General features: G+C 43.4%; 2 protein-coding genes across 3 annotated transcripts in view; one reads left to right on the top strand and one right to left on the bottom strand.

Annotated features, from left to right (window-relative positions):
- The window catches only part of LOC126522082 (uncharacterized), a 33,954-nt gene extending 32,448 nt beyond the window's left edge, over positions 1-1,506 (top strand). For both annotated transcript variants that reach the window (XM_072288697.1, XM_055066153.2), the window contains exon 10: positions 1,126-1,506. In XM_072288697.1, the coding sequence (XP_072144798.1) occupies positions 1,126-1,154 (29 nt within the window). In that variant the 3' untranslated portion in view covers positions 1,155-1,506. The remainder of the gene's footprint in view (positions 1-1,125) is intronic.
- NKAIN (Sodium/potassium-transporting ATPase subunit beta-1-interacting protein) lies at positions 1,263-26,706 on the bottom strand. The gene is made up of 7 exons (XM_050170583.3): positions 26,292-26,706; positions 25,962-26,099; positions 25,779-25,859; positions 23,725-23,919; positions 20,110-20,170; positions 2,875-11,980; positions 1,263-1,778 (listed from the first exon to the last, which is right to left on the bottom strand). The coding sequence occupies exons 1-6, from the start codon at positions 26,343-26,345 to the stop codon at positions 11,520-11,522; spliced, it is 990 nt and encodes a 329-aa protein (XP_050026540.1). The 5' UTR covers positions 26,346-26,706; the 3' UTR covers positions 1,263-1,778; positions 2,875-11,519.
- Positions 26,707-26,780: the final 74 nt, after the last annotated feature.

Genomic DNA, 26,780 nt, shown 5'->3' with positions numbered 1-26,780 from the left:
GTACAGAGGCGAAGCTGACTTTCGGAAACCGACATTATGCAACGCAACGTGCTTTCCGAGCTTCGAAGCCAATCGCGAGGACCGCAAACGCAAAGTAGGTGCCATTGCTGACAGCGGCGAATTCTTTCAATGAAAAACACGGCACCCAACGGCAAGAAGTTTAATAGCGAACGTCTAAGCAGCGAGTCCTAGCGTGCCGTAGTGGTGGCTACGTTTGCCAGCGGATCTGCGTGCGAGAGCGCCAATTCGAGGCGTCGAGGTAATCAAAACGGCAGCAGTGGTAGCTTTAATACCGTTTCGGACCTGCGGTCATGGCAAAAAGTCCGTAAAATCGGGCGGCAAAGGGCTCTTGCGTCCGAAATTCCAGACGTTCTGATACATTCACTCTAAGGGGCACGTGGTGGTGCCGCGAAGTCGTCCGAATTATCGGACATCCGGAAAGTCTGTCGTTGACTGTACACTGGCAACTCCTCCAGCCTACGGCAGGGCGTCAAAGTACGATTCGTTACTATTCCTGTCTGTTACTCGAGCCAGCATTACCGCGACTTTCGTTCTCTTTCAATAAAATTAGTTAATTTTCCCTGATAGAAGCACAAATTCCCAGACTTTTTCAGACTACTCAAAATCCCCGTGATTTCCCGCTTTTGCAGGTTGGTAGATGTCCTGCATATAATGCTTTCGCAGTAATAAACTTAATCGCCAACTGAACGCATGCGGAGCGGTTCTTCGAGTATTGAACTCGGGCAAGGGAGCGCGTTGACACGCTTAGTGCGTTTTATTTGGCCACACCGAGGCGCATTAGAACGCAGGCGAGAGCTTTCGCGGAAAAGGAACGCGAGAAAAAAAAAAAAAAAAATCCCCAAAGAGACTATAACGCTTTCGCATTCCCACACGTAAGCAGTCGTAAGTGTATCTGCCGAATTTTTCTTTCACCACGTAATTCTGCACATAAGTCACAGACACATACGAATGGCTAGTACTGACGGGGCTACGATTATACTTATATATGAGCTATTTGGCGAGAAAAGACAAGGCTTTGCTTTAAAGTAACCGCGAGATTTTTTCGGTGGACGCTGTTGCGATGCTGCACCTTTTCAGTGCCAATATGTATTTTTCATGTTTCAGTGAACGGCCGACCGAATACCAAACACTGAAGCTGGGCAACCAAAGAACATCGCGTATCAAGCAGCGGCCAACAGAAACAATTCTTGAGCGAGAAGCAAGTGCACCTGCTCGCGGGCCGGACAACAGAGGCCAAGATGTGCTCTTCGCCGCCATTCCTTCAACTCCCGTTTATTTCCATTCACGTGTGCCGGGACGCACGGAAACAAATGAAACTAAAAGGGCCACCGTTAAACTAAGAACCACTCTCCGGACGGACGTCGAGCGAGGGGAGAGTCGTGTTATTCATAGCAAAGCAACATGTCCAAAATGACGAGCCTTGGTCAAGCTGTCAGGTACGCAAGTCAACAGCGGAGGTAAACAATGAACAGGAGACAACCACTACAGGACCGCAGCACTAAGTTTGAGAAGCGCGCGTTGGAGAACACCGAGGACTTGGCGTCTCTCTAATCTTAGTTTTGACGCGCGCTGCCGCTTGGATACTTTTCGATGAGGCTGCTCGAAAAACACTTGGGGCACTTTTCCATGTCCATCAAGTGTATGACCGCAGGATGTTCCACGCACGCCTTCTGCACTCTGCTCATAACGGTGGTGCCGCAGGTCTGACACGTCACGTAGGCGACGGGCCGATTACACACGCAGCTGCGCTCCGCTCCCTGCAAGCAAAAGAACATCGATGCTCATTACAATAACAATTAAAAAAAATTTAGGCTTCGATGATTCCACCAGTTTAAGAGACGACACCGCAAGTAGTGCGTATGCGTAGCCGAGCTTGCGAAGTACTGGTCCCCGTGAATGCGGCACAAGAGTATACCGAAACTTCTCTCACTGACGAAATGTCATCAGCGATCTCTGTGGCAACTTTGGCTTCGATGCTCACGTTTACTCCCATGCCAGATGTAAAGTAGTACCCTTGCAATTGTTTAACAATTTATCGTGCGAGCGTTGACCTTACCGCTTGTCAGCGGCCTTGCAGCGGCGAGGAGTACTCCTGAAGCGAACACCGCAGCAAAATGCATTAGATTTGGAGGTCGCCCTGCGCGCTCGCGCCTACTGCCGGCGATCCTGCCGCCACTCAACACAAGGCCGCTTACACGCCGTGCGGTCGACGACTTCGTGATATTATTAAAGAATTGCAAGAATTGCATCATTGCGCGTAAGCATAATTCATATGCGGTAAGTGGCTTTGGTGTTCGGGGAAAGCAATTAAAAATCTATGAACGGAAACGGGCGGTTACTTCGTCCTCCACTTAACACTGACCACAAACGTTAACGCCTGGATTATTGTTTACTGTCCGAAACACCCATATGACAACCTAACGTTGACTGAACCGGACGTCGTGTTGTGTACCGACGCTCAAAGCTCCGTTTATCTCAACGCACACACTCAACGAGGTCGCGGTAGCCACGGCAATGCTTCGGACTTTACTGGACTAAAGAACAAAGCCATGACAGTAGTGCATTGCAGTGGCAGCAGCATGCAAGGCGGTGCCACAAGTTCACACACGCGCGCGACATCGGCAGCTCCTCGAAACAATAACAAATAAGCGGTCCCAGGTTCATAAAGGCCCCATGCAGCCGTCTAGCGATGCAGAACCTTGGTATCTTTACTCTTAAACGAAATCCTGGGAAAGCAGTCGTGTTTAAATCACCGTATTCGCAAACGATGCAGTCGACTGGCAAGGAGAGCGAAGCGCGTTGTAAATACAGACACAAGCCGACATAGATATGCATGTCAGGAGTCACACTTACCCGCGTGCTCCGCACAGCTACGAGCCGTCGTTCAAGTTGGGCGTCCGAGAGTGCAATTCGTCGGGACATCACCAAGCCAGCCAAGTCTCGAATACACGAAGGTGCACACGAGCACTTTCAATAACCACGCGCGCACGTTAGTAAACCAAGTGAACCACGACTGTAACCGACGCGCCACCTGCCAACTTCAGATTTAAAACGAAATTATTGATAACTGACAACAGATATGCGACGCAATCTACTACACGATAGTCTATCCCAATGCAAAAAAAACCTGCCCAAGCATAAACACATGGTTTATTTTGTTTCTAAATTGGGAATGATGCATTTGTAAATTGTAATTAACCTTAACTTCTGAAAATCCCCCGCGCACGAAACCGAAACTACGAGAAAAACAAAGCCCACGCCGCCCAACGAAACGCATCGATAGCGCTGATACTGTCAATCATTCTCATCATTTTCGCTATTTACTCATGACGAAATTGTGCCGAGTCTTGTGTTCAAAATAAAGTACTTCTTTTTTTTTTTTATTTATACAAGGTGCTTTCCTTACAAACTGGCAGTGAACAAAAGCAACACTACACCTTTCTACCATCATAACACACATACACACACACACACACACACACTAAAACGAAATATGAAAGTACACTAAGAACAGTTTACACCCTTTGGCTTGCCCCTTCTGCCACACAAAAATAATCGTCATCTGCCTTGATGCGTTTCCTTTCTTTATCGCTGCGAGCCCGGAACTTTCCAGTAACGAACGGCACGCGCGTTATCAGCATAGAACAGTTTACACCCTTTGGAGTGCCCCTTCTGGTAACGCGCGTGCCGTTCGTCACTGGAAAGTTCCGGGCTTGCAGCGATAAAGAAACGCATCAAGGCAGATGACGATTATTTTTGTGTGGCAGAAGGGGCAAGCCGAATGGTGTGAACTGTTCTTAGAGTGTAAGATGCCCCGTACATTAAAGCCATTCAGCGACAGACTTTTGTCAAGTGTACAGAACATTATGTATAATGGCACTAGGTTTGTTACTGGGATGCAAGAATTTACAGAAGTCCTTTCAAAGTGACACAAAATGGTCTTGTGAGCAGCCCAAATTGAGATGCACTAGAAATATTGACCCGCAGTATTTACCTCATACAGGTAAGCACGTCTTGAAAAAAAAGAAGAAAAAAAAAGGTCTCCTGAAGCTTTCTTTGTTTCAAGCACTTATTAGAGATAAAAATGCACTCATAAAGCAAAACTTCCAACAAATATGAATAAAACCTACCACAATTAAGAGAAGTAAATTAGTGATACATGCTTGCAAATCAGCTTATTCGGACCCTCGCAGGTAACAAAATTTAAAGAAAAAGTACAGAAAGGGCACTAGAGGTCTTTAACTGTAACATAAGCACCTATCAAAATCTAAGTGCTAGCCAGCTGCTTTTAAGGTACCTTTAGTTTATTTACGAGACTCTTGCAATAACCCTACCCAGAACAGTGGTATGATTATTCTATTGATGCCTGCAATACCACTTTAGCCTACACCGGATAGCGTGTGTTTGCTCCATCAGTTGCTGCTTAGGCAACTGCAATCTTTGTTGCAAATGTAAGAGTTATAAATTTGCTGTTTATATTTCTTTTACCTCAACAATTTCCACCTTCCTTTCTTTTAATTAAAGATAAGGATCGGTCACTGAACAGTCAATTTTCATCTCAAATGCCACAAATTTCATCCATACTGGCTATGCCTGAAGCACCACTTCAGCATTTCACATGCACTTTTAATATACAGGGCCTTAAGTAAAGCTTGCTCTTAAGGCTATGGAATGTTTTTTATTGACAAAGTTCATCAAGGAGCAATAACTCATTTACTAGCTCCAAATTTTATGTAATGTCTAGTTACAGGTGTATAAAGAGTATGAAAAACTGCATTAGCCATGGCAAAAAACTTCTCCACTATGCATACATTGGCAATGGTTCATCATTTCCAACAACTATACAAATACCTTTTAGCAGTCAATCAATCTTGCACTGCTACTGAGATCATTATGCCACATGGCCACAAGCAAGATGCCATCTGTGTTCTCACAGCAAGCACTTCCTCTGAAACACTTTAATGTACACGAAATGCATTAAGCTCTTCACTTTGTAACACGACAGAACCATTATCACTCACAATAACTTCTGCATTTTAAAAGCTTTAGGAAATCCTACATGCTATTACGTAACTAGCATTATGATTTCTCTTATCAACAATTTCCAAAGTCTTTTACAAATAACGGCCTATGCGATTCGTTTGGCCCTTTGAGCAACAGCTTCTCAAAACCTCATCACTGTGCCAAGTTGTACAAGGGTGACAAACATGGTCGAGAGGCTCGCATGAAGCCTCAACATATGTGGTTCTAAATAAATAAGTGCTCACTTCAAAATGCTTTTCACACAGACAGGTCAACCAGGAATTATTTACATGAAAGCACACGGAGTCTGCAACAGTTTCAGCACAAACCACAAACAAACACGCTAGACAGCAACCTCAGTGCTGATGAAAATGAACTTAACATAGTCACAAGTACCTCAGCTCCAGTCACACGCAACATTACAGTGTGAATGGGCTGCAACACCAAAGCAGGAATGCCAGCAACCACCACTTAAGTGTCAAAAAGCAGCTGCCCTTAAAACATTATCGGCACAAGTCCTTTTGCACATTCTGCACAAGACAGGTAGAGGACAACGAAGTGCATTAAAGAGGCCACCAGTCGAAACAAGAACACCATATTACAGTCGAACCTTGATATAACAAACTGCATCATTACAATAAATTAAACGTAAAGCTTGTTTGGCAATGCTTTATTTTATGCTTCATGGCTTTCTCGAAGTGCCATTCCTTTTTTAAATATCTGGTTGTGCTAAGATAAGAGTAAAAATGCCGAGCACAGTTTGAGGGTGATTGGTTATATTAATTAAGCAAATGTTTGTTTGTTCACAGCTAGAAATAAGCAAGCTACCAGTAAAGAGCTAAAAATTTGCAAGTGTAACTCACAAATGCACCATTCCGAACAGATAACTCAAATGACTAACAAAAACAAGTCTTTCGAGTGCCGACACAATCCATGAGCTTTCACAAAATTTGCACAGCAATGTATTACTTGCGGTTGCAACAAGCCAGCGCCTATTTTTGCGCATGCTCTTGTTCTGAATTTCGAAAGCTTGTTTCTACTGCAACTTCATTACATTAAGGTTCGACTGTGTTTCATAGAGATTAAAATGCCACCCAACATGTCACTAACACACAATAGAATGTATATGTAGTGCAAACGCCATAGGTAGAATGAAATGCCCTTATTGTGTCAACTGGATTTTTCTGTCATTCAATTTCTTTTCCTTCCCCCAACTATACATACGGACTACTTTCTGTGGCTATGAAGGGAAAGCATGGCTGCAGCACACGTTACTGTCCCGAATAGACCGGCAGCGTTTGACAATACTTTTGGTTGCTCGAAGCAGACGCTGAATCTACACAGTTTCCATGTGCGACGGTTTTGCGTTTGCTCAGACATGGAATGGAAAAGCCGCAAAATAAGTAAACTTTTACATTCAGTGGTGTGGTTTATTTAATTGCTGCTAATCCGGTGTTTATATTTCCTTCTCTCCAGCTTAAACTAATGTGAATGAGAGCACAGGACTCTTTTCAGAAGCACTCTCACTAGTGCGTGCTTTGCCTCTGTAGCTTCCCCTTCATAGCCACAGAAAGTTGTCCACAAGTATAGTAATACACATTGTCTGAACAATTTGATCTTGCTATTACTTATAAGGTGACATAAATCACTGGCTTGAATGCTCTCTTGTCTGCAATATGCACCTTGAAAGACCATTGTAAAGAAAAAGTCAAATATGCCCGAAAGCTGATAAAGACATACTGCAAACACATTGCAAAAGTATGTTCATCCTGTCAATCTCTGAACATGGCACAGGATTTTCGAATGCTGCCCAAAACACAATTTCATTTGAATTGACAAAACCACTGTCAAATGGAAAATGCAGAACTTCGCAACAGCAAATATGTCGAACTTTTTCTGATAATGCAGCATCCATGACCACTTGGTGTTAAGGGGCACAAAATTAGAAATGGTAACACTGAAAGGTGACCTCAAGGAGAGGCCTGGCACACAAAACGTTTTCAAACAGGGTTCTTTTGCCAAGGAAAGACACCATCAAAGTGAATCTATGAGTGAAGTTCATCCAATGACATAAGAGTCCTCTCAATTTCTTTCCGCTACCTTAAAGCCATTTGTGCAATGGCTCATCACAAAAGCAACGGTCATTGCCACGCACAATGACTAATAGCTAAGCAAGATTCTGATGATTTTAACCCATGAGCAGCAAAGTGTAACAACTGCTTTTAAATTCACATACTAATTTTTCTGGTCTCTAAGTAAGTCACACCAAGGCAGATCCACGAGGTGAGCATCCTCAAGTTTTACTTGTGAGGCAGTGTCTTCAGACCTAAACCTACGTCTATTCGAGAAGAACCACTGTGACCAGCTTATAGAAGCAGCATCTGACTTCTCCAATTCGTGCACTGATTACAACCTCACCTTTTGATTTTCGGTGCCTGACAATACTGGTGTCCCAAGTACCACGTCACTATTATCACCCGCTTGTGGAAAAAGGAATAATACAGGAAGTGTACAGCTTTACAGGAACAAAATGTACATGATGGCACACACAACAGCGACACAAGGATATTGATGGCCACACAGCTAACTATATACAAGAGGCAGTCAGACGAATGCACTAAGGGAGAAAAACAACAGACACAATGCTAGAGTACCATCGTCTTTGGTTCTTGGAAGACTGAGGAAGACAGTCTTCTCTGAAGTTGCAAGCAGCACGGAAGGAGAACACACAAATAATGCAAAGGCTGTGTGAGCTAATGTCAGGATTCACTCAACACCATCATGAGAGCCCACCTTGTCTTAGAGTCATGGAAGGTTGCGTTAATGATTGCACAAGAAAACAAGTAGGAACTAGCAGAATGCCAACAACAAAAGGAAAAGGACACATAGATAAACAATGTTGTCAAATAATTAATAGAAAATTTAGGCATTGGCTGCCTAGAAATAGACAGCAGTTACTGCAATGCCCAGAAAGATTTCATAAAACAGGGATATTCAATTTCAGACATCAAAGAAGACAGATAAAGGTAAATGGTTTTCATGTATGCAGCTGCTCATTTGCTCATAACTATTAAAAAAGAAAGCTAAGGAGTAAAGTCCATGAAGATTCTTGAGGCCATGTCATAAATATAAAGCAAGAAAAAGTCAACTAATAGCTGTAGTTTGCTACTTCAGTACAATTAAAAACATCCACTCTTAAAAATTAAATGAGAACACTGTTTTGCTCCAGCCGTTCTATATACATTCATTAAAACTAAATGTTTCATGTCTCTCAATGCATTGCTAAAAGTTCTACACCTCTTCACATGCATGCTGCAAATGTGCACGCTGATTTCACAGTGGATCCAAAGCCTCACCATATGTGAGGTTTACGGTAAACCAGTAGAGTAAAACCCAAGTATGACACATAGAAGAAACTAAAATAACTCAGAACGAGGTAGAGACTGCAAAGAAAGCAAATGCTTGCAAATATTATCGACATCCTGCTCCAAACAGTCAACAATTACAGCAATTAAAAGTCGATTTACCCAAAAATGGCACGACAATAAGCAACACATATGTTTGAAAAACCAGCTGTAATGTTGTGCAGCTTTGAGTAATAATTAAAAACAAATATGATTCAGGATAGATTAACCAATCACAATTGACTCGTGTTGATTCAAACTCATACACTGAGGACCTTGTAAAAAAATTTGGCAGTTTAAAGAAAATTCAGTTTGAAACAGAATTACTAGTTGTTACGTGAAACAATGATGCACAACTACTTGTGTTCATGCATATATACTACCAGAGCACTTACAAGTGCTACACAGACTCTATTGCTGTGGACATGCAACCATGGCTGCCAACACACAGCATGAATATGTAATGGAAGCATGTTTAGAGTATTCATGACTTTTTCATGTACTCTCATCAGTGGTACCCAGTCATGCTGTTCTGTCCATGGGAAGAAAGAATGTTCGAATTGACTGAAAGTCCTATTTGAAACAAAACAGCGTGGTATTCATGGGGACAAGAAGGGAGAAACGACACGGATGAGCGCTGTCCGTTTCAAATATGTCTTACCAACTCGCCCAAACGTCCGTTTTAACTGAAAGTCCTGCTTTGATTGAGCACCCTCAACTTTAACTGAAAAGATAGCAGACCAACCAAAGTCCGAGATTTGTTTAGATAAACCAGTACTTTGAACTTTATGAGCTTGAATTACCATGAGCTGACTGTGTATCAGCATGAAAATTGCATGAACAAAGCAAATGACAGAAAATTGTGGATGAAAAGTTGCACCTTCCTGCTTGAAAAAAAGAATGCCTCTTCTTGTTTTTTGCTTGCAACATTATGCCCAGACATTCTCAGGCAAACGAATGTATTTTTTGAGGCAAATACCCTCTAAACTTTGTTCTCCAATAAAAGCAGCATGTTGCTTGAGACTCACTACAATGGCGTTTACTACAAGTTTTTAAATTATGACCCTATGGTCTACAGATTAGGCAGATTGATTAAGTGTTCTGGTGTTTCATGGACCTTCCAACAGCCTTCCTTTGATGAAAATGTAACAGGCCACAAAATGACTGTTAGGACACGAACACCTGCAGCATCGCTGTAATACTACCATATTTATTCGCATAAGATTGCACTTTTTTGTCAAATAAATTGACGCAAATTCAGGGGTACGATCATTACGAGAGTTAAATTTCCCGCAAAAAGAAACTTTTTTTTTTCATCCCGCGTTTGCTGCGGGATGACAATAGGCGGCTGCCGCTATCACAGTGCGAGACACCACAACAACAATAGTGGCCGGCGGAGCAATCCGAACACAAATTTTTTTTTCCCTTCTCACGAGTATATTACGGGCATTGAAACAGTTTCTTCTGTATCAGTAATGAATAATATTGTTACTTTCGGCAAGTTTGCAGCAATAACGTAGCCATGACAACTTTGAGGGGACAGAAACAGAGATAGGCGCGCTTAGCTGCCAGTGACAGAAACCCATGGCGGGCACGCTGCGGAAACTCCGGCATTTGTCTTCACTACTATCCTAATACGGCCCGCTTTTGCTAAGGGTGAGCGAATATCTTAGCTGTGTTACAAGCGGTGCCGTATGAATAGGGTACACTTCTAATGTATCAGTGTAAACGTGGCTACTATCGCTGCCGCTCGCGATTTGTTGCGTGCCCACGAGTGCAGAGCAGAAGAATCGAAAAGCGCCTTTTTTGTTGTTGTTGTTGACCACAACAGTATAAAGCCTACAAATAATGAAGCCAAAGCAAGTTTGGTTGTAGCTTTTTTTTTCATGGAAGTGCAGAAAGTGATGAAAGGAATGAAATGAGGCACCTGCTTAAGAATGTTCGGTGTGTGCAGACCGCTTGGTATGTTTTGGAAGAGTCGTTCGCATAGCATTCGACAGATGGTAAGCGCGATCAACATTAGATAGACGTGGCACACGACATATCGCTGTGGCAAGTTCGGGGTGCGATCGTTACACGGGAAAGGAAAAAAAATCGAATTTTGACGACAAAATTCCGGGTTGCGATCATTACGCGAGTGTGATCATTATGCAAGTAAATACAGTACTTCCAAACAACCTGCAAAGGCTTGACCAAAACTCCAATTGTGCAAGAGAGATTAAATGAAACTGCACAGTTTACACATGAGAATGCTGGGCATAGTTAGCAAGCAGTGTGCCATTTGAAGAAATCAGAATGAAACGTACGACAGAGTCAAGACTTTGCTACTACAAGAAATACAGCAGGAAAAAGAAAAGAAAACATTATGTTTCTAAGAAAGTCAATTACACAAGTGCAGTGTGGAAACATGGTACGACATGTTTGTGCCCTGGGACGTCTCGTCGCAGTGTGCAGAATGCATGAAATGTTTCCGATAAATATGGCTGCACAGTAGGCAGGTGTTTATGGCAATAAATGGTTAAAACAAAAACATTCTGGCCCATATTTTTGCTCCTGCTGACATAACTTAAACGCGGGGAGAATTTTATCCAATGTGAGCACAGCATAGCTGATTTGCAACAGCATCTTGCTCTCTGAAAGACATTCTAGCAGCATAGCAACAGTACTAAGACCTCTATTTCAGTGAAGTACAACTTACAAACCCAAACAAACACACATGAGAACAAGAACTGCGCACACTGGTGAGCAGTATGAGGTCCTACACCTGATTCCATCACAAATTTAACGCTTACTAATTATCTTCAAGCAATCACTACGTGTAAGCCTAGGACATCCTATCTTCTGCTGACCTTCAGGTTACAAGTTGAAGCCTGAATGCTCTATCCTACATATCACTATCTAGATATTAATTTTATATTGCTTACCAATGTGCATATGAGACGTTGTAGGACTGGTCAAGCACTGCGACCCAAAGACCGAGCAGAAAGGAACCAAGTTAGGCTCTCAGTAGAGAGCACAGCTCTACATGCATACACTTCTTTGCTCGTACAATGTGCACATACTGTTCAAAACTCATATCATTGTCTCAGAGCTGTCCACGTAGGGCTGGTGGCGCCCCCTTGTAGAGTGCCTTGTAGAAGGCAGCCCCGTGGCTGCATCATGCTGGTGGGTTGTTCGAAGAGGCCCGCTGAGGTTGGGGTTGGCCTTTCCATACAGCGAGTGGAGGCTGGTGCGGGACCCCAGGTAAACTGGGTTGCACTGACCGCCAAAGTGGGCATAGCTGTCATTGCTTGACGTGTCTAGGGACCGGTCGAGCAGACGTGTCACAGGATTCTGGTACTGTGCCTGGCCGGTCGACCGCTTGGACCGTGTTGATCGTCGCTTCACTCGGCGGGGGGTCATGGGTGCGCGGCCCAATCCAGAGCCCATGGAGGGACCGCCACCATCTGTGGCAGGAGGGTCGGTACGGAACTCGATGCTATAAGGCAGGCTGTTCAGTGGTTTTCTTTTGCTGTTTCTTCTTCTGGGTGCAACTGTAGCAGCAAGGAAATGGTATGAGCAGTGTTGAAAAAAACAACACAAAAAAAGGTCAGCTAAGTAAATTTTCTCACGAAAACACTCATCCAAAAACACCTGCTCAAACAACATGTTCACTGCCATATCAGCCACAGATTCCAAAGAGAGTACAATTCAACTAGCGATCATTTGACGAATCAGGCATTGATTGCTCGAAGGCAAGTTGTCTAGACACAGCAACATCTAGTCGATGGCACAAAGGCAGTCTGCACTGTACCTACAAGTGCTCAATGATGTGTTTGCCTACCTCTCTCTTAAGAAAAAACTAAGTGATATTCAACCTGAACATTCCTTCTATGAACGCAAACACTTACACATATTCTTGTAGTTGCAGTGTAAAAGGTTAACAGAAATAAAACTTCATTTTGCTAATATGGTTATGAGTTCGTAGTATACTGTATACTAGTATAGTAGTAGTTAGTAGTGGAATTCATTAATTCGACTCCAGTTATTTTAATTTGCCAGTTAACTTGATCTTGAGTGAGGGTTCCGGCTGGCACCCATGCATTTCTATGGACCCAAACTTTCATTATTTCGATCCTAAAATTGGCCTTCGCTGGATAATTTGAACTTGACAGTCAGCATGCTTACACCTGACCCATATAGCAACCCCTATAGTGGCAACGTCTGTCCCGACAGAGCTGAGGAGACAGCGACTGTGTTGAACACATGTCATCTCTTGTCGAAAAGGTCTATTTCGGGCCCACCCTAGGTAGATTTTCAAGCGATAACCATAGCTGACAACATCTGATTACGTTATTTACCCGATTCTAACGCATACCTTTCTTTTCTTTAAAGAAAATTGGACCGGAAATTGCCTGCACAGTACAATCTGGCAGGAAACCAAAACCGCCTTCGCAATGATCGTATGCTGTATCGCATAACACGGATGTATTGCATCGGAGCCAACTGTAAATGACAAGTGGCGGAGCCGACTTTAAAAATCTGGCCGCCTTTGTTGAACAATTTTTTTTGCTAAAATATCGGGTGCCTGTAAGATTTCTACTTTGTTTAGGTGCTTTAACGTCAATTCTTCGTTAGTTTTCTGCTTTGGACACATTGAAAGTGGGTGTGCGTTTGATTCAGGGCCGTGTTAGAATAGTGGTGTGCTCTGGAGTTATTTCTGCATCTTGCTTAATTTAACCCACTAGACAAGCCAACCAAGTACACCAGTTCCATCAGGGTCGAATTAACGGACGTCAACTGCATACTACCAAAGCAACCTTCCCAAAGCTGCAGGGCTAGCAATATTTAAGTTTGTTTTATTAACAGCCGTTCAATAGCTCCCCATCAGACAAAGTGGGCACCTGAAGGTTAGCAGATGTGATGCAAGTCATATATTGAGCACATGAGGCGGTGTCTGATCTCAGACGTCATGCCCAGGTGCAGCACAGGTTCTCAACGTCCTGGGTTCATTTCTGGTGAGCGGTAATGGCAGCATTTCTCTTTAGCTTCAGTATTAAAAACACCCTGAACACCAAATAAAAATGTGTCTAACATGCCAATGCCTCATCCAGAGCCGTGCGTATACAAGGCACATACCCAAGAGGCCCCTCCCCCACTCGAAACTAAGCGGCATACCCCTGCCCCCCCGCCCCCTACCATGCCACCACTCCTCACACACATTCATAAAGCGCCACCAAATCAAACTTGAGACTTGACAGCTAATCAGCGGTCAACATCTTGCTGCTTCTTTCACTCCTTTTGGATGGCGGTAGTTACGGCATCTCTTGGGGTTTGAAGGCCAGTTTTCTCATCGATTCGGTGCCCGCGCGACTAACGCATTCAACCGTCACCATCTAATGCAATGAGCATGCACATCACTGTTGCTTCATTAGTTCAACCTTCTTTGTTTAGACTGATCCAAGGACAAGGAAAGGGATTCAATTCATAGACGGCTGGCCTGTATGCTCGTGGAACGAGTTGCGACCGGAGACAACACCAGTTGCGTTGCCAACAATGCCAATTGCATACTTGGTTGCTTAAGGCACAATTTCTCTATGGCACCATCCTCATTAAAACTTTTACTCTATAAATCGCTCGTACACCCAAAGTTGGAATATGCAAGCTCGGTGTGGGATCCAGCTCTTGAGTATATCATTCAAACCTTGGAATCGGTGCAAAATCGCAGCACAAGACTCATACTTCACAACTGCTCTCGTCTGTCTAGTGTGTCCACCATGAAAGCTACTTTGAACCTTTCTCTTCTTTCCTTATGAAGAAAAGTGTCTCGGTTATCACTCTGTCACAAAAATTTATCATCATGGCCATCTTAATTAAGCCCTTCTATCAGAGCCAGAGTTCATTTCATCCCGTAGAGATCACCTTCATAAAGTAGGCGCCCCGTTTTCTCAAACTAACTCATATTTTTACTCATTCATTCCTAAATAACGATTGGAACCGCCTGGCCGCCGCAATTACCGACACCGACTTGTTTGAATCTGCTATTGAAGTTATTGTTTATTTTCAGTAATCTGCATTTTGCTGCAACATAGTTAACTGTTGTTTCTGTTATTGTTTTTTGTATTGCCGCATTTCTGTGGTAATACATTTGTTTTTCATGCATTCCACTCCCTTCTGTAATGCCCACGGGCCCTGAAGGTATTTAAATAACTAGATAAATAAATAAATAAAGTTTTCCTTTTGCTTAGTTATTTCCTTGAGTGACAGCTCGCCGCGGCGCTGGCATATCCTCAGGACTATATACAGTCACCGACTGATTTTTCGGACTCCAAAAATTCAGACATGCTCGATTATTCGGTCTGTTTCGTGTGCCGGCACCGCCATTCTCCCCATAGACCATAATGTATAACAACTGCTGAAAGTTCATACACCTTGCAACCCCTCGTCTGATTTTTCAGACACTCCTTGAGCCAACTCGATCGAGAGCACCATGCACCGACTCTGATCGGTGCATTGTTCGACTTGCTGAACGCCATTTTTGTTTTGAACGGAGCCTCCTTGCTGCCCCACGAAGTGGTGCTACTGCAAATCCTCGCTCATCATCATCGTTTCTGCCTGGTTCGTGGCCACAGCAGCTTTGGTCTCAGCTTAGTAAGCCATGCCAAGACAATCCAGCAGCTCATTTGTTTCTTTCTTCGTGCACGACGGTGCGAGTAGGCCACGTTTTTCGTTTGTGTGACTGGTGTCGGCGTGATGGCATGGTGATGTTTGTGTGGTGTGCTGTGTCGAGGTTGCGGTGATCCAACATGGCATACGGAAACATCGCGTCAAGTGCCTAATGGTGCCGACAGTGCCCGCGCATACTGCGCTGGGGAATGCCGGCAAGCGAGTGCCGGGAGGCCTAGGATTTGTCGCCTTCCGATGTGCTCCCTACTGACGCCGAAAATGTTCTGCTGAGACCTGCACAGTGGTTGCATTGCGATTCCGGACACAGTCTCATTTGACAGTTTCACAGGTGCTGACACTGCTGTACTAACATGCGCAAAACTCGATGATGGCAAGATCATTTGTCAGGTTTCTGCTGCACCGCCGGACGACGACTCAGTCGGAATCATCGAGCCGTCACATGCGGAGCGTGTACAAGCAGTGACTGTGCTTTCAGCCACCTATAGTGACCGTATGACCCTTTCCAAGATTCAGGCTTATCTGATTGCGCGTAAACAAAACAGTGTGCAACGGCGCATTCACGATTTCTTCAAGCCTACTGCCAAGCCTGAATAAGTGCGTGGAAATAAAGGATTTCTCTCTTTTTTTTTTTTTCTTAATCTGATTTTTCAGACACCTCTTTATTCGGACATTTCCGCAGTCCCCGCGAGGTTGAACCTCTTTGCATGGATGAACCTCTTTTTATTTAAGAAGGAAGTAGAGAAAACACCACCAGAAGTGGAAACGTATTTCATGTGTTTTGAATGACGCTTCTACCGTTGTCAGTCTAACCGCCTGACGTAGCCACTTCTCTGCTATGCTTATGTGGGTGTTTTTCTAGCCTTCCGCGGTGGGTACAGTACGTCTAGAACCGCAGCATCATGTGTTCTAGGCCGTTGTACGGGACTGGCACCCACGCATCGTTATGCAACTTCACAATTAACGACACGAGTCGGTTTTGGCACTTCACTTGGTAGAGCAATAAACGAGCGATCTAAAAGAACTGCGATTGTTCTGCAAATACATATTTCTTTGTATTTCTCCAGAGCTAATTAAAAGCTATTAGAAATCTTTATTTTACAATTTCGCTTGTTTACTTGTTCTTGGCAGTGTTCTTCCTGCGCGAGTCCATTTGATGTGGTTCCTTGTTTGTCAAGCAAAGAAAAGGTCTATCTCACAGGAGTATACCTGTGAAATACACCTTATTTCATTTCTTTTTTGTGGGTTTACGCGCTTTTATGGCGAACAGTGGGCATTATTCACATTTACACTAGTAAAGGTAGAACCCCCCCCCCCCCCCCCCCTCCACTCATTTGCACAGAAAAGTTACCTTGGGTTGGGCTCCCCCCGAAAAGAAATCCTGGGTACATGCCTGGCGTAAAAATATTATTCCCAAGCCATTTCACTTTTGCCAGAGTGCTCATGAGTATGGGGCGTAACACTACACAGTGAAAAGTCAATTGAAAGTTAGTTTTGTGCAGCAGGGTAAGTTGTTAGTAGGTGACACAAGCTCACAAGAAAGGACACCCATCCCAAGCACAAGAAACAAGAGAAGAGAGAAAGAGAGAATACATACATTGTGTTCTGCATGCGACACGGCTTTGGCGGTGTTATATATGCAGAGTAAGTGTCAAAGCCCCCAATGAAATCAACTGAAAAAGTAGAGAGAGATCTCATATTCTAACAGAACTACCAAATCACAGAGCTCGTATACAACTTGCAAGGCTAATACCAGTGCCACATGGGCAAGTTTATCAGCAGTAAGAGCCGATGTATTTCTTTAATGCTATTACCATTTTTCCATGTATTACACCCAACAGACGTTCAAAAAGCTAGAGTGCAAACTGGAGTTTATGTTATAAATTAATTTAGCCTTGTACAGTGGCTTTACTGCAACACACAGCTCTGCATTGCTTAAAGTCATCTGTTGAATGTGCTGTAAATACATACTTTTGCCTTACAATGCGGCTTCACTATGATACGCTCCACATAGCTGTGAAACCGCACGCCATCTTAACTAGAGGCAGCAGTGAAGATTATAATCATTCTGTTTTATTATTCTTATTCTGTATATAAAGTTATGCACATTGTTGCATATGTAGTTTAACTACGCTAATTACCCAGACATGAACATTTTTTTTTCTAAGGAATTTGTGTTCAGGTTTAGTTTATAAAAGTATGTACAAGTGAAAACACGATATTCTTGGAGTAAGTGATGATGTAATCACAAGTTTCAGAATATGGTGCTGCTATTAACAAAGGCGCTAACAGCGACATTAAACGATTATTACATTTTAATGTCTCTTTCTGCCCGTCCAGTAAACCACCATTTCTTAAACAAAGGGTGCGTGCTTGGCAAAGAGATTTTCGTGAAGAGTGCTTTTATTTGCTTTTTCGATGATGCCATCTTCTGTGAAGAGAAGCTTGGTGGTCAAGTGATGTTTTTCCCAAGGTCTGGGATGGTTGACTCAAGAGGTGCCTGTAGTCTACAGAATGTTAAACAGCGATTCCAAACTGCCCTATCCTTTTTTGAGAAATAGAAAGGCGCTTAAACGGCATCAAATTAAGAATTTTCATATTACACTTGTCTCTTACTATCATCAAACTATCTTGCTCAAGACAAACATTGTGAGAAAGTGAGCATACAGGTTTGGCAGCCGAGTGCAGAGTCGGCAAACTACTAAATGAGAGTCAGATGCCAATAAATTTACCTATATGGGAGCGTTAGGTACTTAATGCCATTTTATGTGCCCATGTGGCATTATTTAAGGCATTAGAAGACAGGCACAAAAGTACAATTAAAAAAAAATGTGTTAATGACTGCCTGATAGTAGACGTTCATTAGTTTAGCAAGTTATCAAACATAAGGTCAAGAATACTGACTGTTTAGGAAAGAATGATCAACAATGGTTGAACAAGGGATGTCTATGGAGCCAACATTTCAAGAAGGGGTCTTGTCTACTATTCCCCTTGTTGAAACACTCGCTCCAGAGACATCTTTTGTTTAACCCCCATTTTGGGTCACTCCAATCCACGTTCCTATTAACCTTTATCTTGCCTGTTCAATAAGTAAACATGACAAGAATGACACATCTTGTTCAATTTCAAAAGGATTTTCTCCTTAATTTTCCTGGACAAGAGATCTCTGACCTTACATTTAATCCTCTAAGTGCCATGCTCCAGCATACTCATTTCACCATCGATGCACGTCCCTGGCTGTGCCTGAGATAATTCATGAACTGAAACATCTATAGCCTGGCAGTGCCATCTACTCAGAAGTTGGTAAAATTAAAATGTTATGGTAGGTTTTGTTTTTTATATGACAGATGACGTGACAGAGCTTATCGACTGTCGGCACCATTCACATCTCTCAATTTTCAGACGTGGCAAACTGGTGCAAAAAGCCCTCGTGTTTGTTGAACAATTTAGAAATTCAACAACTTTTATGAACTCTGATTAGGAAGACTTTGATGTTGATTACGAGGTGTCTTCAAGGGGCAATGACAATGACAATGAGGATAACCCAAGAAAGAATTACTATTTTAAAGATATTGATCTTTGTTTGAATTTTCAGATGAAAACATTTTTTAAATGTTCAACAACATATTGCCAATAAATAGCCTCAGAATTCAAAGCCTGCTAATGTGTTGCACTTTACAAAAACACCCGGCCCCAAAGGGTTAATCGCACTGCTAGTTATGAAAATGTCACTAATGTCTTAATTTATTGGATGCCTCAACATCCAGCAGAAACCGTCTTCATCTTAGAGTTAAAACAAATTAAACAATGAGACTACTACAAGATCACATATTTGCAAATCAACAATGCATAGATCTCACTCTTTGCTTATAAACACTATGTTTGAAAACTGACAATCATTATTGAACAGGGGAGTCAAAACAGGAAATATCTATAGGCTGTCAATATTGTTGCACAAGGACCTTGTGTACATATAACATGCAAGTGTGTATAACATGCCACTGACAACGTCTTTCACACCCATCCAATGGAGGAATATCACTTTTGAACCATAATGTTTGTGTGTAATAGAGGGATAAGAAAGCAAACTGAAAAAAATTAATTGAAAGGGCACACACTATTTATTAAGCTTCTCTTCAATTAAGAAAGCCTGTACTATTTGCATACAGTCAAAATGGAAACAAAAGGCGCAAGAAATTAGACATAATTTTAAATTTACATGTAGCATGATGTAATTTACATTAAGTAATTTATACCATATTTATTCGATTATAAGGCAGTACAGTATGCACATTGTAAAATATAGTATGTAACGCAGTAAGCTTAAGTATGCACACTAATATAAGACTGTACAGAGTAGTTGACGAATTATTCAGATTTGGTGGGGATTGCCCGAAATACCATATAATCGAAAACCCTCAGGATAATCGGTGCAGGTTATAGTATGCGAATGTCACCCTGAGGTGCAACTTCACAGCAGTGTGAATTTCACGTTAAGGTGTGGCCTCATAGCTGCACATTCTGTCCTGCTGTAAAGTCGCATCATAAGCGAAATTCACGTATAACCTGCACCCAACCTTTACAGCAACAACTTTTTCATTCTTGGTCAGCGTTATACATTCAAAAATATGGTACTGCCTTACCTGCCAGGGTTTATTGGTTGCTACAATTTGTGCTGCCATCTAAAAGCTGCATCGCTGAAATATGGCACTGCAGCACCGTATATAAGGCGCGAGGTGACTTTGAGGATCAAGATTCTGAGAAAAAATTTCACCTTGTATACAAATAAATATGGCATTTGGATGTATACTTCCAGTATACTTGATGAATAGCTACACAGTGATGCTGAACTGCCTTTTCAGTTAACAAAACGTTAGAAGTGTTCCTATGTCGTCTTTTTTTTATGTTGAGATTTATAACGTTGGTGGCCCATCAACTAAGAAGTCATAATAGTTTGTTGTGTGAATGTAATATCACTGAGAAAATGTTTCAAACTCACATGAGTCATCTTCCTGAGTATAAAGGTAGATCAGGTAGCAGCCTCCAACAAATCCCACAAACTGCAGAGCAAATACAAATGAAATTAAGTTTACAGGCACCAACAATGCAGAGCTTGTCAATGCATTTGAAAGACATTACACAGTTCTACCAATTGACAAGCGTCCTACTGCAGAAAATAAATGTGGCACCTTCACTGATAAGTTGAACCACCCAAGGGCCACCTTTTAGTTTTCCAGAGACATCAAAACAATCTAGTTAACCCTCTATGGATGAGTGCTGCCTACAGACAACACACCAGAAATAGTGTTTTTCGTGCTTAGTTAAACCGTTGAGAACATCAGTCGACAATGAATGACAGGCATCAAGAGTCATTGGTTGGTTTAGAGCAGGAACATGGGATGAGGAAGAAATATGGTACTTGAGTCACTTTCTTTTGAAAGCAGTCAGTGGAGACTGACGGATACAAGATCTCCAGTTGCAGTGGTACATAACACACATACCGTATTTTCCGGTGTATAAGACGCGGTTTTTTTCCAAAAATCTTGCTGGTGCGTCCTATACAAGGGTGCGTCTTATATGCGAATTTTTCGTTTTTTTTTGCGGGTTCAGAAATTACTCAGGTTCATGCTCAAGCTTTTTTCACCGAAAAAATATCACTACCAATGATGCGGTAGTAGCACGGTTAATACTTCAATACGGGGACCGCCGTGCGCAACTTTTTTTAGGTGAACTTTATCATGAAACGGCGGGGATGACGACTTCCAGAATCGCAAACACGCGGTCGTTTCGGAGGCGCAAGCAAAAGTAATGTGAAATTCCCAAAGATGGCGACAGTCGCGCTTCTCGACATTGTCAAGACAAGCCAAGCTGGCGTTCTTTTTTAGTCATTCTTTGCAACTTCGCAACCGTGTACGTATTACGTCTGTGTTGGCGACTTCGGCGTGTGTTTTCCACTATCTACACCTGTCGTGCTCGGTCTTACTACAGTATGCCACCGAAGTTGCGCAAGAGCTACACCGCAAAGTTCAAATTATCTGCGGTCGAGTATGCTACCGAAAACGGAAATCGGGCTGCGGGCCGCCATTTCGACGTCACCGAGAAGATGATTCGCACGTGGCGACAGTCGTCCGCCAAACTGCAGGCGATGAAGAGCGGAAAGAAGGCTGACCGCGGGAAGAAGGCGCGGTGGCCTGAACTTTAAGACCGGCTCCTCAAGTGGGCTCTTGAACAACGGGCTCAAGGTAGGGCTCTGTCAACCGTGCAGTTGCGCTTGAAAGCACGCACTTTGGCGAGTGAAATCGGTGCCGCTGATTTTGTTGGTGGGCCGTCATGGTGCTATAGATTTATGCAGCGCGAAGGCTTGTCAATAAGAGCGCGAACGACAATGTCTCAACAACTACCAGACGATTTCGGAGAGAAAGTGGAGAAGTTCCATGAATTTGTGAAGAAGGAAGTCGAAAAGAATAACATCATCGACAGCCACATCGTAAACATGGACGAAGTGCCTCTAACATTTGACATCCCTATGTCAAAAAGTGTCGCTCAGAAAGGTGATAAGACTGTCACAGTACGAACAACTGGGCACGAAAAGTCTCACTTCACTGTCGTACTTGCGTGCTGTGCTGACGGAAGAAAGCTGCCGCCGATGATAATTTTTAAAAGGAAAACGATGCCAAAAGAAAGCTTTCCGCCTGGTGTTATTGTCACAACTAACCAGAAGGGCTGGATGGATGAGCAAATGATGGGAGTTTGGCTCGAAAAGTGCTTTTCGAAGCGCCCGGATGGATTTTTTCACTCCCGGAAAGGCCTTCTGGTTATGGATAGCATGCGGGCGCACATTACTGACTTGACACTGAGGCAAATCAAGGCGAAGAACTGTACCCCTACAATAATACCCGGTGGTTTGACGAAGGTTCTACAGCCTTTGGATATTTCCGTCAACCGCAGCTTTAAATCTATTTTGCGACGTATTTGGGAGGCGTGGATGACGGAAGGCGAGCACAGCTACACCGCAACTGGACGCATGAGGCACGCTTCTTACAGCGAAGTTGCGAAGTGGGTCCATGAGGCCTGGAGTGCTGTTAGAGTGGCAACCATAACTGCAGGGTTCCGGAAGGCTGGCCTGCTAGCTTCATCGCCAACCGAGCACGACGACAATCAGACCAGCGGTTCTGAGTATGAAGAGAATGCTTCAGTCGCGTTGCCTCCAGAAATGGGCGAGCTTTTTGAGAGCGCATCCGAAGATGAAGACTTCGATGGTTTTAAGTAAAAATAAAATGTTGTTATGGACATATGGGAGAGTTCTTTCATCGTATTTTTCTTTCTTTTTTGCTAAAACGTGGGCGGGTATGGCGTGAGTGTTGCCTTTTGCGATCACTTAGCGTTGCTTAAGAACTTCTCACAGGCCGCCGCGGTGGCTCAGTGGTTGAGTGGTGATGGTCGATCAAGCGTGTTTAATTAACCCTGACTAGCCTAAGTGGGTAAATTGGGGTGCGTCTTATACACGGGTGCGTCTTATATACCAACTTTTTCAATGAGAGCCTTCATATATGGCGAGTGCGTCTTATACAAGGGTGCGTCTTATACACCGGAAAATACGGTAATGTAAAGCAAATGCAGTATACACCTATGGCTCGCATTTTACAACAGAAAAGTAATTATTGAAAAGCTTGCCTTGAGCACATGCCTTTTGCGAGATACATACACACTTTATTGATGATGGTTTAGCTTTAGATGCAGCAGAAAAGTTCGAACAGCTGAGACTGACAAGCAATGCATTGCTTTTTATATCACAGTAAGTGCTGCAGCGACTCTGCTGTTGCAGATTTCATATGCTTCAGGAACATGCTTGAAGCAAGCGTCCCTCTTGCACCCTTTTACCATGGGAAAATTTTGAACGGAAAGTTCGGAGACCGAAAAGCAAAGCTTTTTTGTGAACAGCATTTCTCCTGAAGTGATCCCAAATGCTTAAAGTTGCCGAAAAATTTGGGATTTCTGCCCTAGCTCTGCTTTAGTGCCATTTAATTTGTTAGCACCCTGGTCCCAAGGAGTCAGCCTTTTGCACAATGGCATTGTAACGCCCCTTTAGTTTATAGAGACGATGCCTATTGAATTTATTTTACATAATAAACATCATCTCCAGCCTACAACAAAGCTTTATACTAAAAATACAAGAGGGAGATGTGTTGCAATCATTCAGCTACTGTGGAATCTGCCATCTTTATGCTTGTGCCTTGAGAAGTCCTCATGGCATTACTTATTGTTGATTGTTTTTCTAAATTTCAAAGCAATCATGTGTTTCTTAATGCACGAAGGCAATGAATCTAAGTACACAAGAATAATAACTGCAAATTATAGCATTTATAACACAATATTTTATTGAAAATGACCAATTTGCAAAGCCACATGGCCGTTTGAAGCCATAAGGTTGCAGTTACAAAGGCAAATTTTTGTAATACCCATAATTCTGACCTTGGTTCAATTGCCTGTGCACACTTAGACAGTAGCACATTATATTTCTCTAGTAAGTTTTGAAGGAACCTTTATGCAGCCTGAAATGTGGCATTGCCTTGTTTCATGAACTTGGAGAGATATAGGTGTGTGGCATGCTTACCGCTAGCAGGCACTGCACACCAGCTTGAATGCACTCAACATGGTAGTATGCAAGTAGGCACCCCGTCACCGATACAGGCCTGGTGACAGCCAAGATGTCATCGGAAGAGCTGTAGTTGAAGATGGCCACACAACCAAAGCCATTTGCCTCCCACCAACTCCGGCTTCCAGTGCCCATATTCAGAATGCTGGAGTCCTGAGAACGAACATCAATCAAGGCACTTTGAGCGGCGCACCAAATTCTCCAACAGATCTCGCAAAATACACCAACCACACCTCCCCGCATCCACTTACTTTGGACCCCTGGTCATACCTCGCTGCCGGGTAACGAACGCGCACATGCGGTTGCCCGAGAAATTTCCCTCTGGGCGACTCTGCGTGGTGAGGCGACTAGTTCAGGAGTGGGGGGATCCCTTGCTCCGTTACAAAGACATACTCCGTCATTATACACGCATTCGTCGCACCCACGCCGCACCACCGCCGTCCTTCTCGCGGGAGGAAGCAGTGGCATTATGCCAGTTACAAACCGCAACTTTTCCTAATCTTGTCTCTCTCAATAAATTCTACCCACACTGTTATGCAGATCATTGCCCTGGCTGTGGCAGCTCGCCCACAATCTTCCACGTCACGATTGAGTGCACTGCAAACCTCTTTCCTCCCTTGCCAACTCTCCTTTACCCCCTACGCAACAAAGAGCTGTGGGACGATGCCCTCCGCGACGGACCTCCCGAGGTCCTCCGAGCTGTGATACAACGGGCTCGAAACATAGCCGGAATCATCTTAGGGACCCTGGACTGAGGGTTCCTCCCACACTGCTCTCACCATTCAAATATTTTTAATAAAGATGTTTTACTCTCTTGCTGTATGTCAACACTGCAAGATGTTTTCTTGACTCATTTGTTCATAACCAAGTATGCAAAAACATATCGCACTAAAGACAAGGATGAAGAGTGAGTGCTATGCTTTAGTATCTGTCCAATGCTAAACAAGAGAACATGTGCTTTCAATTAAGAATGGAATTAGCTCACACCGGCGCTTCCACTGTGGCTTGCGAGGTGGTGTACCGCCGTTTGAGGGCACTCTCAGAAGAAGCCATGATACAATGACATGTAAGCTAACGAAAGCATACTATACCAAGAAGAGGGGGGACTTACACATCAGTGTCGCTTCGGTTGCACTTTGCAAGAACAAGTTTCAGTTTTTAGATACGGCTGTGTGACAACATTTCATATATTTTCCGTTTGCTCTCTTTGGACATGCGCATCCAAGCAGTCAATGCAGGAGCTCGTGTTGTCCATTTTACCTTTCCCCAGCTTATATTTTGTGCCACTCACATCAACAGCTATGCACCGACTAGCCCAACATCGTACTTTGCTAATCTTGGAGTCTATCCCAGCCCAACAAACTGCGTGCGAACAAGGTAGAGAAGGCGCAGTGCTGTAGTCTAACTGTATTCATTTGTGATGCAGCAAGGATTAGATTTCATCAGCCGATGTACTCATACAGCGCACGAGCCCCTCGTGGCTGCACAGCACAAAGGATGCATGCCACCAATAAAATATTGCGACAGAAGTTTTTCGTGCACGCACCAAAATGTGAACAAGGACACATACATTATTTTTCTTAAGAGGCAGAATCCATTGCTGCAGCATTACTCATGCCATATAAATGATATACCAGGCAACAGTTTCGCTTTTACAACAACGGTCATTTCACAGCAAAGGGGCTCGACGTAAAATTCGATCCAATTGTTGGCCGCGTCTGATAACAGCCATTTAGCAGGCCAACAAGTGCACAAATCTGAGCGTGCTGGTTTAATCTTAATCGTAGCACGAAGGAAACAAAAACAGGCACGAAATACGCACCTTGCTAAACCTCAACAAATGAACAGAAGTGTTTCAACAGAAAGCATTATTTAGAACACATAAAGTCAGCCCATATGCCAAACAAGTAACAATGCATACAAACATTGCATCTTTTGTTACTAGAGTGCATCCACTAGCATGTGTACTAGTTTAGGTTTCTCAGTACTGAATCACAGCACGTTGCTCTTACCCTGTTCAGGGCGCCGATTTCCATGTAAATGCAGATGACAAAAAGGTTCCATCCAATCCACAAGAGAGTCCAGATGATGTACTGCAATGGAAATTTCATACCCCCATTGTATCCATACTCCCATCGCTATCTCGAGACGCTATACACCGGCGCTTGTTGGACAAAATGCTTCAATGCACTCACGGCAACAACATATCTTGGCCGGTAGTGGTACGTTCCGAAGAAACCGAAGATGACGAATATGATCTGGAAAAAGTTCGCCAGGATCGGCGCCCACATGTACCCCAGGAAGTCGAAGACTTGGCGTTGGAATGTAGCGATCTGCACAAAGACGGCTCTTCGCGCTCAGAATACGCAGCGCAACACGTGAGCGCACAAATAAAATAAACAGAAAATATAACGAGCTAAGTCGATAACAAGAACAAGCAAGTCCCTGCGCTCCTTTTACATGGCTACACGATAAGGCCGCAGCGTTTATCTGATTACGAGAAAGGCAATGGTCGGTCAACTTACCAGCTGAATGATGCAAATCGCCAAGACAAGGATCCTTGCGCCGCAGCAAGACATACTTTGGCAACAGTAACGAAACAGTGTCTTAACTCTCCATAGTCAAAACAACGTGGATATACATCGGAAAACAATCCTTGTCTGATGCGGCCTCAACCGCAGCACTGCAGGTGACACTAACATGGCAACCACCGCATCACAAATTCACGTCACATACTACATTTGTCCCGGCATTTTAGAGTTTCCAGTGACAAAGAGAAGTCCCGATTGAGAGGCCTCATTTCTTCGAGCGCTGAATAAATTCCAGACTTGTTTTCTCCAACACTGGTTGGTAGAAACAGCACAAACGCACGACACAAAACAGAACTCCGTGCACACAACGGGCAACTTCAGACCAATGAGCATGCGCGGAAGAGCGAAAGAAATGCAAAGCGACAGCGTCGCCATCTAGAACAAAGTATGTTGAATAAAAGAAAGGCTGCTACGTAATGAGCT

This window comes from Dermacentor andersoni, chromosome 6, assembly GCF_023375885.2.
Source record: "Dermacentor andersoni chromosome 6, qqDerAnde1_hic_scaffold, whole genome shotgun sequence".
NCBI classification, from domain to species: Eukaryota; Metazoa; Arthropoda; class Arachnida; order Ixodida; family Ixodidae; genus Dermacentor; species Dermacentor andersoni.
The sequence above is the reverse complement of the archived record's forward strand: the minus strand, read 5'-3'. Positions and strand labels throughout refer to the sequence as shown.

Bases quoted from the DNA above. Each gene is read 5' to 3' on its own strand.
- NKAIN (XM_050170583.3), bottom strand. From the start codon at position 26,345: ATGTCTTGCTGCGGCGCAAGGATCCTTGTCTTGGCGATTTGCATCATT. The intron at 20,171-23,724 runs GTAAGCATGCCA...TTTGCTCTGCAG, and splicing joins GTGTGCAGTGCCTGCTAGCG to TTTGTGGGATTTGTTGGAGG. The intron at 11,981-20,109 runs GTGAGTTTGAAA...TTGCTGCTACAG, and splicing joins TACTCAGGAAGATGACTCAT to TTGCACCCAGAAGAAGAAAC.